This window comes from Phyllobates terribilis, unplaced genomic scaffold, assembly GCF_046119375.1.
Source record: "Phyllobates terribilis strain yellow unplaced genomic scaffold, ASM4611937v1 Scaffold_1__5_contigs__length_1240528914, whole genome shotgun sequence".
Taxonomy (NCBI): Eukaryota; Metazoa; Chordata; class Amphibia; order Anura; family Dendrobatidae; genus Phyllobates; species Phyllobates terribilis.
Window position 1 is genome coordinate 232,467,956 of NW_027362761.1, and position 14,303 is coordinate 232,482,258.

At 42.4% G+C, this 14,303-nt stretch overlaps 1 protein-coding gene across 1 annotated transcript in view; it reads left to right on the forward strand.

Annotated features, from left to right (window-relative positions):
• IPO4 (importin 4) overlaps positions 1-14,303 on the forward strand; it is a 200,623-nt gene that overhangs the window by 120,399 nt on the left and 65,921 nt on the right. Inside the window, exons 23-24 of the mRNA XM_073671034.1 lie at positions 7,709-7,902; positions 8,127-8,171. Coding sequence (XP_073527135.1) covers positions 7,709-7,902; positions 8,127-8,171 — 239 coding nt within the window. The remainder of the gene's footprint in view (positions 1-7,708; positions 7,903-8,126; positions 8,172-14,303) is intronic.

Here is a 14,303-nt window from a genome sequence, read left to right on the forward strand (position 1 = left end):
TGAGGTCTCAGGAGAGGAGTTAGGCTAAGTGCCCACTATGCTGAAATGCTGCAGATTTTTTCCGCTTCTCCCTGGCAGGAAAAACACATGGGGATTTTACATGCGTTTTTCCCGCCAGGTAGAAGCGTTTGTCAAGCGTTTTTGCATGCATTTCTGCATGCTGGTTATCAAGCGCTTTTCCAAGCGATTTTAGCATCACTTGGAAAAGTGCTTGACAACTTGGTCACACTATATAAATCCATGCAACCGGCATGGATTTATATAGTGTGACCAAGTAATAGTTAAAAAAAAAAAAAAAAAAAAATGGTGAAAAATAAAGATTATACTTAACTTCCGATGTCCCCCGGTCTCCATAGCAATGCGTGCGGTGTATTGGGCGGCTCGCGGTGGTGTGAAGGACCTGCGATGACGTCATTGAGTCATCTGACAGGTCACGCGACCGCCGACGTCAGTGGTCGCGTGACCTGTCACCTGACTTAATGACTTCATTTTTAGAGCACTTTATGCTTCCCTCTGCCGACATTCTTTTTGGAGATGGAAATTTCATTCTCCAGCAGGACTTAGCACCTGTCCACACTGCCAAAAGTACCAATACCTGGTTTAAAAACAACAATATCACTGTGCTTGATTGGCCAGCAAACTCGCCTGAGCTTAACCCCATAGAGAATCTATGGGGTATTGTCAAGAGGAAGATGAGACACCAGACCCAACAATGCAGACAAGCTGAAGGCTGCTATCAAAGCAACCTGGGCTTCCATTACACCACAGCGGTGCCACAGGCTGATCACCTCCATGCCACGCCGCATTGATGCAGTAATTGATGCAAAAGGAGCCCCGACCAAGTATTGAGTGCAATTACTGAACATACATTTCAGTAGGCCAATATTTCGGATTTTAAAAACATTTTTGAAGCTGTTGTTATAAAGTATTCTAATTTACTGAGATAATGACTGTTGTGTTTTCATTGGCTATAAGCATTAGTCATCAACATTAACAGAAATAAACACTTGAAATAGATCACTCTGTTTGTAATGACTCTATATGAGTTTCACTTTTTGTATTAAAGAACTGAAATAAATTAACTTTTTGATGATATTCTAATTTGCTGAGATGCACCTGTATATTCATAGTATCTCCATACATACAGTAGCCAGTAGTATACTCTAGCACAGCTTTGAGGTTAATGCTTGCTGTAGCAATCTCATACCCCCCTCAATGGGTGGGGTAGTTGTGCCACGCAAAGACATTTGGACTAATCTTAGTCATGACTTCCAGCATGATTACATACTTACTGTTGTGCTCTCTGCATCTGGTCATAGCCATGTATTATGCTTATCAAGGCAACATCTGCGTTGATAGGGTATGTCTGCCCACCAAGACGGCATCCACATAGAATCTAGATGTCTGCCCACCAAGGAAAATTTGCATATATTCGTTATGTTACTCCCACCAGGACAACAGCTGCATATGTCCTCCAATATGACATCTGCATAGAATTATTATTATAGCGCCATTTATTCCATGGCGCTTTACATGTGAAAAAGGGGTATACATAGCAAAAACACTTACAATAATCTTAACAAAATGAGTCAGCAACTGGTACAGGAGGAGAGCGGACCCTGCCCGCGAGGGCTCACAATCTACGAGGAATGGGTGAGGGTAGAGCTGGTCGTGCAGCAATGTTGTGGAGCGGTGGTTACTGCAGGTTGTAGGCTTGCCAGAAGAGGTTGGTCTTCAGGTTTCTTTTGAAGGTTTTCATGGTAGGCGAGAGTCTGATATGTTGGGGTAGAGAGTTCCAGAGTAGGGAGGAAGCACGGGAGAAATCTTGTATGCGATTGTGGGAAGAGGGGAGTAGAGCAGTAGATCTTGTGAGGATCGAAGGTTACGTGCAGGTATGTACCGGGAGACTAGGTCAGTTGTATGGAGGAGACCGGTTGTGGATGGATTTGTATGCCAGTGTTAGGGTTTTGAACTGAATTCTCTTGGCAATGGGGAGCCAGTGAAGGGATTGACAGAGGGGAGAGGCCGGGGAATAGTGGGGGGACAGGTGGATTAGTCGGGCAGCTGAGTTTAGGATAGATTGGAGGGGGTCGAGAGTGTTGAAAAGGGAGGCCACAGATCAGGAGGTTGCAGTAGTCGAGGCGGGAGATGATGAGGGCATGCACTAGTGTTTTTGCAGAGTCTGTGCTGAGGAATGCGCGGATGCGGGAGATGTTTTTGAATTGGAGTCGGCAGGAAGTTTAAAGGGCTTGGATGTGTGGTTTGAAGGAGAGGTCAGAGTCCAGAGTTACCCCGAGGCAGCGAGCTATTCCAGTAGAGTTATTCCAGTAGTTTTGAGGCATAGGGGAGAAGTGATATGGGGCGGTAGCTGATCAGAGAGGATGGGTCAAGGGAGGGCTTTTTGAGGATGGGTGTGATTGAGGCGTGTTTGAAACATGAAGGGAAGACACCATCATGTTTGTGACAGGTTGAAGAGGTGGGATAGGGTTGGGATGAAGACTGTGGTAAGGTTAGGAATGAGGTGGAACGTGATTGGATCAAGTTTGCAGGTGGTGAGGTGTGACTTGGAGAGTAAAGAAGAGACTTGGTCTTCTGTAATGGTGGAGAAGTGGGGTTTGAAGGAGGAAGGTTGAGTAGATATGAGGAGGGGCTGTGGGGACTTTAGGGAAAAGTTTTGTCTGATGGTGTCAATCCTCTGCTTGAAGAATGAGGCAAAGTCTTCTGCTGGGGGACGGAGGAGAGAATTGAAGGTGTTGAATAACTGTTTAGGGTTGTGAGACAGGGAGAATATGAGAGATGAGAAGTAGGTTTATTTTGCTGCAGTGAGTGTGGACTTGAAAATAGTGAGGGATTGTTTGAATGCGATGAAGTGCTCGATGGAGTGGGACCTTTTCCATTTCCGCTCGGCAACCCTGGAGGCCCGTCGCAGTTCTTTAGTAAGGTTGGTGTGCCAGGGTTGCCTGTTGATTGTGCAAGCTTTGGTATGTGTGAGAGGGGCGACTGAGTTGAGAGCTGCGGCAGTTGTGGTATTATATAAAGCAGCAGAAACATCTGCATTGTGTAAGGAATTTGTCTGTAAGAGGGAGGAGGGATTCAGAGAGTGAGTGTAGGTCAAGGTGTTTGAGGTTTCTGCAAGGGTGTGCAAGTTTTTGAAGTGGGGATGGTGGACCTGGAGAGGAGAGGGCAGAGAATGTAAGTAGGTTGTGATCTGAGGGAGAGGAGAGTTAGAGAGGTTAGATAGGGAACAGAGGCGGGTGAATATTAGGTCCAGTGTGTGGCCATCTTTGAGTGGCTGCAGAAGACCATTGAGCAAGGTCGAAGGAGGAAGTGAGGGATAGGAGCTTAGAGACAGATGAGTGGGAAGTGTCGATGGGGATGTTGAAGTCACCCATTATAATAGTGGGGAGGTCAGTGGAAAGGAAGTGAAGCAGCCAGGTGGTGAAGTGGTATGAAGAATCTGTATGCCCTGCGCTCATTGACAAATCTTTATAGAATCTTCATGTTTTATTTACCAGGGTAGCATCTTTATGCCAAATAAATATTATATTCTGTACACACGGTCGATATCTTCATAGAACCTCTATGTTTTGCCCAGTAGGGCAATTCCCGTATAGATCTTGCATGTTCTGCCCAGCAGGGCATCTGTTTAAAATGTGTATGTTCTACTCTCAAGAGCGTCACCTGCATAGAAACTTTATATTTTTGTGTTGCTGGTCTATTATCATTTTAAACACTCATACACTGCGTTCCAAATAATTATGCAGATGCTGTTTTTCTCCAAGTTTCCTAAATGGTTGATGCAAATGAGTCCGTATGATGTTGAAATCATCAACCGTTGGAGTATAAAACAAATTTTATTGGACAAACTTCCCAATGATAACAGCATTTTTTTTCAAAGCTAAAAAAAAACCTCAAAATGCACTGTTCCAAATTATTATGCACAACAGAGTTTTCAAACATTTTATAGGCTGTAAATAGCGGAAAATTGTGATTTGCTGAATTTGCAGCTTTTTCAATCAAAAACATCTCGACAGGCCAAGAGGCCACACCAAAGAGGGGGGTGCTATTTTGGACGTACTCATACGTCCAAGGTCGTTAAGGGGGTTAAAGCGTGACACACCAAAAAGAGACAGAAAGAACGCTACTTTGAAAACATGATAAAATCTCATGTAATGAAAAAAAAAACGCAAATAACCTAATTTAAATAGAAATTCTGCACCGTTCAAAACTCATTAAATAAATGCTCATTGTGGGAATGTAGTCTAACGGGTCTCAAGACTGACGTCAGGGGATTATAGCGGCAACACCATGAGTTTCTCTCCTTTTATGTCCATAGCAGTCTATGACTGCGGTATTCTTTACAGCATGAGATGGTTCATTGTCATGTATGATGATGATTTTGCTATGGATAGCACAGTTCTTCTTTTTGTACCATAGACAAAAGTGGTCCGGCAGAAACTCTATACTTTGCCGAGGTCATTTTTCCACCTTCAGAGACCCTAAAGGGGCCTACCAGCTCTCTCCCCATGATTCTGGCCCAAAACATGATTCCGCCACTACCTTGCTAACGTCGCAGCCTTGTTGTGACATGGTGGCCATCCACTACTCCATCCATCTGGACCATCCAGGGTTGCATGGCACTCATCGGTAAAACAAGACTTTTAAAATTAGTCTGGGTGTCTGGGCTCACTGGAACCGTTTCTGCTTGTGAACACTGTTTAGGGGTGGCTGAATAGTAGGTTAATGCACAACTGAAAGCCTCTGAAACCTATACCATGAGGTTCGTGGGACTGTAGAGGTACTAGCTGCTTCAAATACTTCTCAGAGGAAGCTGATGCAAAACACGCGTTAGGGGTGGTCCTGGGTTCACCTCCACATTGGTATGCTCCCCCTTGTGTCCTTTATATAGACATTTCATGTTTATCCTGCATTTTCTGGTCATTTTATATATCATTATTATATACTGAGGTTATCTCTTCCCACTATCTTGATTGTGTTATGTTACCTATATCACATGCTCAGGTTAATTGTTAACTTACTTTACTTTTAATTGTTTGGCCATCATTTGACCATACATACAACTATATTTTTAGTTGCATTTGCCCCATACTACATATAGCTTCTGAGCATTTCATAATTTTTTCTCACACATCCTGTGTGGGTTTGTTACATTTTTCTTGGTAGTGGTTTGGTATCAGATATGTATTTGCAGGGTGAATATATTATTTACTTTTGATTGATTGGTTTATCTAACACTTATGGGGGTTATGAGGTGGCTATTGAGCTGATGTATATGTCTTTCCTCCAGCTGCTGATGTGTTAGTGCACCTAACTGCTTGTATATTCACCCTTTGTTTTTGTTTTTAATGTATGTATATGTATGTCTATTCAATAAAATAAAGTATTGTTTTTATTACAGCTGATTGCTCCATTGTTCAAGTAGGTTTAATATGCTTCAAATACCTGTTTGCTGCTTTTTAATGGTATTTTAGCAGCTGCTCTCTAAATCCTATTAATTTGTCTGGTAAAAACCTTCCTCATTATGCCTTTATCTGCATTAACCTGTCTGTGCTCTGTATCAGCCACAAATCTCTTCACAGTACGGTAATCACTCAAGTTTTCGTGAAATATCGAATGTTTTCATACTTTGTCCAAGGCTTTGCACTGTTTGACACTTTACAGCAAAAAGAGATCCTTTTTCTTTCCCATATTGTTTGAAACATGTCGCCTGCTTAATGTGGAACGGCCTGCTTAAGTAGTTTTTCTTTAATTGGACTCACCTGGCAAACTAATTATCATAGGTGTCTGATATTGATATCAGTGATCTAAAGACCCTGAGATGCAATACCATCCAAGAGTTTATTTGAAAAACAAAAAAATACATCTTTGACACTTAAATCCTTTAATTTGCATAATAATTTGGAACACAGTGAAAAGTGAATATGAGAAAACAATATAGTTTTATTGGTGTACATTAGTAGAGAAATGCAATTGGACTTAATTAAAAAAACATTAAAGCAACAAGAGCAGTGGTCACAGCAAAATGACATGATTAGAAAAAATATGGTAATTAAATTTAGAAACATGCAACAGTTTTACCCAGCAAGTGGCAGTATAATAAGCAGTAATGTACAAATAAAGTGCAAGTGCTATTACAAATACATCATAAATATGTATAAAACCAGAATAGATTACCTTAAAAGCTGAGACATAACAAAATGACAAAAGCCGGACTACCACTCCAACCCATCTGCATAGAATTCGTGTGTTCTCACTGTCCCTATGTCTGCATGAACAGCCCTATCACAAGGCGGCATGCCCGTGTACTACCACGCACCTTGTCTATCTAAAACTTTCTATTCTGCTCTGCAGCCACTATTACATGGTGTGTCTAGTTCAACATGAAAAATTTGGTGGAGAGTCCTGGTTTCTAACGGCTGATGATATTCTGTTGCTCTTACTGGTAGTATTGGTCAGGGGTTCTTTGTCTTTTACTATTGCTAGCTACAAACTAATTAAACTGGGTGCCTGCAGGAGCGGTATAGCTGGTGGGAGGAGGAAACACTCAACTGGCTAGTGTCTGCTCACTTTTGGCTGTAGCTGTAACCATTGTCTGTGTCTGTGTCCCCCAATGAACATGACAAAAAAAATATTTTACAGTAACTAAAAATCAATTAACAAAATAATACCTATTATTGGTGGTCCGAAGGCAAAGTAATTTTGCTCCTAACTTCCTATCTATTTAGTCCCATAATCTAAGCTATTTTCTAATATACTTGCTTTAAAAATTCCCTAACTAATCTGACTATTGTATTTTTTTTCTGTTTCCTGTCAAGCCAGGGAATGCTGGGATACTCAAACGAAGTGTCATCTGGGGATCTGCCCCCTCCCTGAAATGAAGACTCATCAGTGACACTCGTTTCAGGGGCTGTGGGGTTTCTGCGCTGTCTCCTGTTGTGCCCAGTGCTGTCCTTGCGCTGTCTCCTGTGCACAGTATCTGCTCTGTTGTCGGCAGAGCTGTGTCACTAATACCTGGTGTGCAGGAGACCAGTGTCACCCCTGCAAGTGACGTGTCTTTTCTTTGCTGGATATAGTGACACCGTGCTTTTACCAGCTTATTACTATTTCTAAGAGCGGACACTATGCACATGGGAGACAGCGCAGATAGTGCTGCTCACAGACAGGACAGCACAGCCCCTGAAACGAGCTGATGACGCTTCCTTTCAGGGAGGGGGCAGAAGGTGTGACAGTGACCACACACTCTACCCCCTACCCCCTACCCCTCCCCCCCCCGATGATGCTTTGAGTATCCCAGGATGCACTTGTGGTACTCAAATTAATCAACATCAGACCAGAAATAGAAAAAAAATACACTAGCTATTAGACTGTGTAGTTAGGAAACGGTAGGCAATTTTTAAAGCAAATATATTAGGAAATAGTTTAGATTATGGGATTGAATAGATAGGGAGTTAGTAGTAACATTAATTTGCCTTCGGACCACCCCTTTAAGTATTTATACGGGGAGGTTATGCAAGTGACCCGACTTACTGCAGTAGTGTGGGAACCTACTGTACACAATATTAGCCTATATTAGCTGATTATGTATGAAATTATTTGGTGACATTGAGATAAGTTGGAAAACTGTCTACATAGAACTTTCTTCATTTTCATTTAGCTGTTGTCTACTCATCTATATCTTTTCCAACAGCTCTCCTTCACCTTTTGGGAATTGTCATCCCTACCTATGTACAGGGTGCAATGCAAGATAAAGAACGTGAAGTGGTGATGACCATCCTAGAATCTTTAAACAATGTACTTAAAGATGTAAAGAAACCTTGCATTTCAGGACCTGAGCAGCTTTTGAATATATGCAGTGTCATCAAAGCATTGCTACAGAGCAAGGTATGCAATGTCAATACCAGTATCTAAACAATGTAAGAATATGTATATTAAAAAATCTCATCAAATGGTGCCAAACCAATTGGTAAAATGGGCAACTGACCCACCAGATATTTGGCATCCGATGATGTCACATTCAATAGGTTCAACTCTTCTGAGAATGGGAAGAAAGCCTTCCAGCCCACTACCTTCAGATCGAAATTTTATTATTTTTTCTGTACTTGCAGACTGCATGTCAAGATGAAACTGAAGATGGAGAGGATGAGCAGCAGGTATGCTTTTTTAATTTCTTTTTTATTGAATCAATTAAAAAAGGCATTAAAATTAATTACAACTTTTTTTATTGGAATTTTTTTCTTATTTTTTTTTTAAAGAAATAACCATAATTATGTTACCACTGTTTTTTGTTGAAAAAAAAAATCCAGAAGTATTGAAAAATCCAGAAGTATGGATCTAATGCCCAATTTCCCCCCCAGATCCTCTTAACCAGACTCCTAATACTCTTCCAAAAAATTTGAATTGTTTTACATCTCCATAACCCGTGAAACATGTCAGTATTATCTTCTTGACATTTCGGGCAGGGCCTCCGTCGGATTCCACCCCCCCTCACCCTCCCCACCCGAATCAGGACATTGAACCCATAAATGGCCCTATGAATAATCCTAAATTGGGTATCTCTCCATGCCTCATTAATCACGTTTTTTTTCATTGTTACCCATCCTTGTAGGATCTTATCAGCTATGTCCGGGTCATTAAGCTGTTTCGCCCAGCCCTTGAAAATTGTTTGCTCGCCTGTCGGGGATAGAGTTTCTCTCAACGTGCCGTAGATTCTTTATACATTCAGAGCATAGAGATCACCCTCTAGTAATTTGTCTATAACATTTTTACATAATTCCCTCTCAATCGAACACAAATCTTTCATAATCCAGCCTTTAAGCTGTGAGTATTGTATACTTTGAAAGGGACTGAGATTAAATCGTTCCACCACTTCCTTCTCAGTCATCCATCTCTTTTCTGTCACATGCATAATATCTTTCATCCGTCTCACCCCTTTTTCCTTCCATTCCTTAAAGAGTTTATTTTCCTTTCCCATCTTAAAATTTGGATATGCCCAAGGTTCCAAGTATTTAGACACTTTCCACGAAAGCCCGATCTTTTTCCGTACCGCTTTCAAAGTTAACAGCGTGTCGCGACATATTATGGAGTTTCTAATTTTCGGGCCAATACATGACATAGGGGAATGTAGCAGTGAGGCCAGGGCCCAAGGACTACAAAATTCGCCTCTAGTTTAATATCCGAATGTCTATCCGATCCCCTAAGCCAATCTATTACGTGTCTGGTGAGGCAAGCTAAATTGTATGCTCTGACATTAGGAGTGTTTAGTCCTCCCCGCTCAGGAGCTTGCATTAGAGTGTTCAAACTTATCCTAACTTTTTTTCCCTTCCACAAGAAAGATGAGAATGCTTTATCTAATCTACGAATATCTTTGCGTTTAAGCAGTAAAGGAATTGTCTGGAAGGGGTATAGCAATCTTGGAAAGCACGTCATTTTAATTAAGTGATTTCTTGCTAACAAGGGTAGTGGCAGACCACTCCAGCCCTGCAATTGCTTCTTCATTTTGGATATTAGAGGCGAATAGTTTAGGTTGTATACTGTATCTGCAGTGCGGCCCAGATGAACCCCTAGATATTTAATAGATGTTTTCGCTATTGGGATCCCACACATGTCGGCTCGCCTCTCCTTTTTCCCTTCATCATTAAGTAGTAAAATTTCGCATTTCTTTTTATTAATTTTAAAACCTGCAAAATCTCCAAATTTCTCTATCAAAGATAGCGTATTCCCTAGATCTTGTCTTGGATCTTTCATGAATAAGATAATATCGTCGGCAAACAGTGCCGACTTTATTTCCCTACCCCCTATCGGTATACCTTCAAAACTGTCCCCACCATTTAGAACTCTCGATAGCGGTTCTATAGCCAGGTTGAATAGCAGAGGCGATAGCGGACATCCCTGACGCTTCCCTTTCTTCAGAGGGAAGATGGCCGATAGAAACCCCGGTGTATATATTCTCACCTGGGGGTTGGAGTAGAGACCCTGAATGAAGGTGTGCATTGCACCTCTCAAACCTATTCCATCCAGTACCTGTTCCAGCCATGGCCACTGTATGTTGTCAAATGCTTTTTCAGCATCTAGTGTGACCATGGTTGGAAGATCCCCTATCTGTCCCCTTCTCACCACATCCATAATCAACATGGCCTTTCTAATATTCGTTACGGCGGACCGTCCCTTCACGAAGCCGACTTCGTGGGGCGTAATTATTCTAGGCAAAGCCATGATCTTTGACAGCATTTTTAGGTCTTGGTTAATAAGCGATATCGGTCGGTAATTGGAGGGGTCACCTAAGTCTTTGGCATTTTTTGGCAGTAATTTGATGTAGGCCAAATTGGCATACTGAGGTAACGCCTCTCCTCCCACTATTGCATTAAATCAAGCCGTCAGCACCGGCGATACTTGTTCTCCTAGAGCCTTATAAAATTCTCCTACAAACCCATCAGGTCCCGGGGCCTTGCCATTTCTCAATCCTCCAATCGCCGTCTTAACCTCTTCCACCGAGATCTCTGCATTCAAAAGCTCTAGTTTCTGTTGAGTAAAACTTTGCATGTGAGTCTTCTTTAACCATTCCCCTCCCCCTCCCCCTTTCTCTTGTTTTGTATCATATAGATTTCTATAGTAATCGCCCAGAATCTTGCTTATCTCCCCAGGATCTGAGGTGGTGCCTCCTGTTCTCTTATTCAGGCTAGGGATTAATGTCAGGGGTCTATGTCCCCTTGCCAGGTTAGCTAGCATTTTCCCTGCCCTGCCACCGAACCTATTTAGATCTACCTCTTGTTGTGCTCGTGTCATTTGTTCTTTTCTCTCCGCCCAAAGCTAAAATTCTTTTTTTTGCTGCTATCCATCTCTCTTTTGTCAAGGTAGAGTGGTCCTCCAAAAATGCTGTGTATGCTTCCCTCAAAAGTCCACTGGTCTTAGTATATTGCTCAGTTGTTCTTCTTTTGAACGTGGACTGATATCCCACTAGGCGCCCTCTCAAAATTGCTTTAGCTGTTTCCCAGTATAGTTGGACATTTAATTCATGTTCTTTGTTATTTACTGCAAACTCCACCCACCATTCCTTCAGTATCCTGTGAAAATTCTCCTCTCTAAGTAAAAACGTCGGAAACTGCCACAAGATGTCTGTCCCTCTTTGACATCTATCCTGTATCTTAACGCTGATTGGACTGTGGTCAGATATCACAAGGTCTTCAGTCACACTTTGATATGCTCTAGGAATCAGGGGGTCACTCAACCAGATTTGGTCGATACGCGACCAACTATCATGTGGATGTGAGTAGTGGGTAAATTCCCGCTCACTTGGATGTTGTAACCTCCATACGTCTTTTAGACCCGAACCCTCCCATGGCGTGTCTTTATGTCTGTCATTCTCCCCTATCATTAAAGTCTTTCCTGGTTTTTGTTTCCTGTCTTCCCTGTGGTTAGGAACCCCATTAAAGTCCCCTCCGACTATTATGTGTGTTTCATTATCTTTAGCAATGTTTGTTTTGAATTGTCTAAAAAATTCCTCTTGTTTTGTGTTAGGTGCATATACGTTATGTATGCTCAGAGTACCTCATGGCCCTGTTATCACTAAATGTTGCCACCTTCCCTCCGAGTCATCTTCTGTAGAATAAGAGAATGATTAAAGTGTTTGCTCATAAGTATCAATGTGCCGGCTTTCCTCCCTTGTGCTGGAGATCGGACCCACCCATGTTTTCTGCATCCTGAAAAAGTCTTCTCTCCCCAAGTGTGATTCCTGCAGTAAGGCTATGTCCGTTCTTAGTTTCTTCAAGTGTCTCAGGACCATTGCTCTCTTTCCCGTGGACTTGAGTCCTTTAACGTTCCATGATACGATCTTAACCATAGTCTAGTGGTATGTTGTTCTTATCCTGAAATTTCTGCGAGAGTTTTACAAGCCTAATGTCTGATCTTTGGTTGGTTATAGCGCTGCAATTTATCCCTCCCTCCCCTCCTCCAAATATATGAACAACTTCCCCATAAACATAGCTATAATATTTTACATATCTTTTTGTGACTTCCATCATTCCGGCCACACTACTTGCATCCCATAAACCCTTCATTCTTATTCTTGTATCTTTCCCCAAGCTCTACCCTCTTCAGCCCCCTCCTCTTCCTCCCCCTACCAATCTCTTAAATTTTTAATTTCAGAAAGAAAAGGTAATACGACCTCTCTCGAGATTTGTCCAGCGAAAAGAGAGAAGAGAAATAAATATATATATAAATATATATATATATATATATATATATATGTATATATACACCTATACACTGCTCAAAAAAATAAAGGGAACACTTAAACAACAGGATATAACTCCAAGTATATCAAACTTCTGTGAAATCAAACTGTCCACTTAGGAAGCAATACTGATTGACAATCAATTTCACATGCTGTTGTACAAGTGGAATAGACAATAGCTGGAAATTATTGACAATTATCAAGACACCCTCAATAAAGGAGTGGTTCTGCAGGTGGGGACCACAGACCACATCTCACTACCAATGCTTTCTGGCTGATGTTTTGGTCACTTTTGAATGTTGGTTGTGCTTTCACACTTGTGGTAGCATGAGACGGACTCTACAACCCACAGAAGTTGCTCAGGTAGTGCAGCTCATCCAGGATGGCACATCAATGCGAGCTGTGGCAAGAAGGTTTGCTGTGTCTGTCGGCCTAGTGTCTAGAGGCTGGAGGCGCTACCAGGAGACAGGCCAGTACACCAGGAGACGTGGAGGGGGCCGTAGGAGGGCAACAACCCAGCAGCAGGACCGCTACCTCTGCCTTTGTGCAAGGAGGAACAGGAGGAGCACTGCCAGAGCCCTGCAAAATGACCTTCAGCAAGCCACAAATGTGCATGTGTCTTCACAAATGGTTAGAAACCGATTCCATGAGGGTGGTATGAGGGCCCGACGTCCACAGATGAGGGTTGTGCTCACAGCCCAACACCGTGCAGGACGCTTGGCATTTGCCACAGAACAACAGGATTGGCAAAGTCGCCACTGGCGCCCTGTGCTCTTCACAGATGAAAGCAGGTTCACACTGAGCACATGTGACAGACATGACAGAGTCTGGAGACACCATGGAGAGCGATCTGCTGCCTGCAACATCCTTCAGCATGACCAGTTTGGCAGTGGGTCAGTAATGGTGTGGGGTGGCATTTCTTTGGAGGGTCGCACAGCCCTCCATGTTCTCGCCAGAGGTAGCCTGACTACCATTAGGTACCGAGATGAGATCCTCAGACCCCTTGTGAGACCATAAGCTGGTGTGGTTGGCCCTGGGTTCCTCCTAATGCAGGACAATGCCAGACCTCATGTGGCTGGAGTGTGTCAGCAGTTCCTGCAAGATGAAGGCATTGAAACTATGGACTGGCACTCCCGTTCCCCAGACCTGAATCCGATTGAGCACATCTGGGACATCATGTCTTGCTCCATCCACCATCACGTTGCACCACAGACTGTCCCGGAGTTAGCGGATGCTTTAGTCCAGGTCTGGGAGGAGATCCCACAGGAAACCATCCGCAACCTCATCAGGAGCATGCCCAGTCGTTGTAGGGAGGCCATACAGGCACGTGGAGGCCACACACAATACTGAGCCTCATTTTGACTTGTTTTAAGGACATTACATCAAAGTTGGATCAGCCTGTACTGTGTTTTTCCACTTTAATTTTGGGTGTGACTCCAAATCCAGGCCTCCATTGGTTAATAAATTTGATTTCCATTGATGATTTGTGTGTGATTTTGTTGTCAGCTCATTCAACTTTGTACAGAACAAAGTATTCAATGAGAATATTTCATTCATTCAGATCTAGGATGTGTTATTTGAGTGTTCCCTTTATTTTTTTGAGCAGTGTGTATATATATATATATATATGTGTGTGTGTGTGTATATATGTGTATATATGTGTGTGTATGTATATATATATATATATATATATATATATATATATTATATTATATTATATTATGTTTCGTCCAGATCTTTTCCTGCTGTTGAAGCTTGGTCAACACGTAGCAATTTCTTTATCTTTCCCGAGTCTTTTTCAGGGACCTCTACTTGATATCTTGCGAGCTCCTACTGGTGATCTTTGTTCCTCAGGCCTGTCTCCGTCTGCACCTCTCTCGGCCTGGGATCTGTTCTTTGACTCTCTTGGGCTGACCTCATTCCCTCTTCTCGGTGTTTCCCCGGTTTTTTCTCTCTCCGATAGGTATAATCTTTCTGCTTCTATGTGGTCCGTGTAGAACTTGAAGATACCATGTGGACTCTTCATCTTCAGAGTAGCGGGATATAGAAGTTG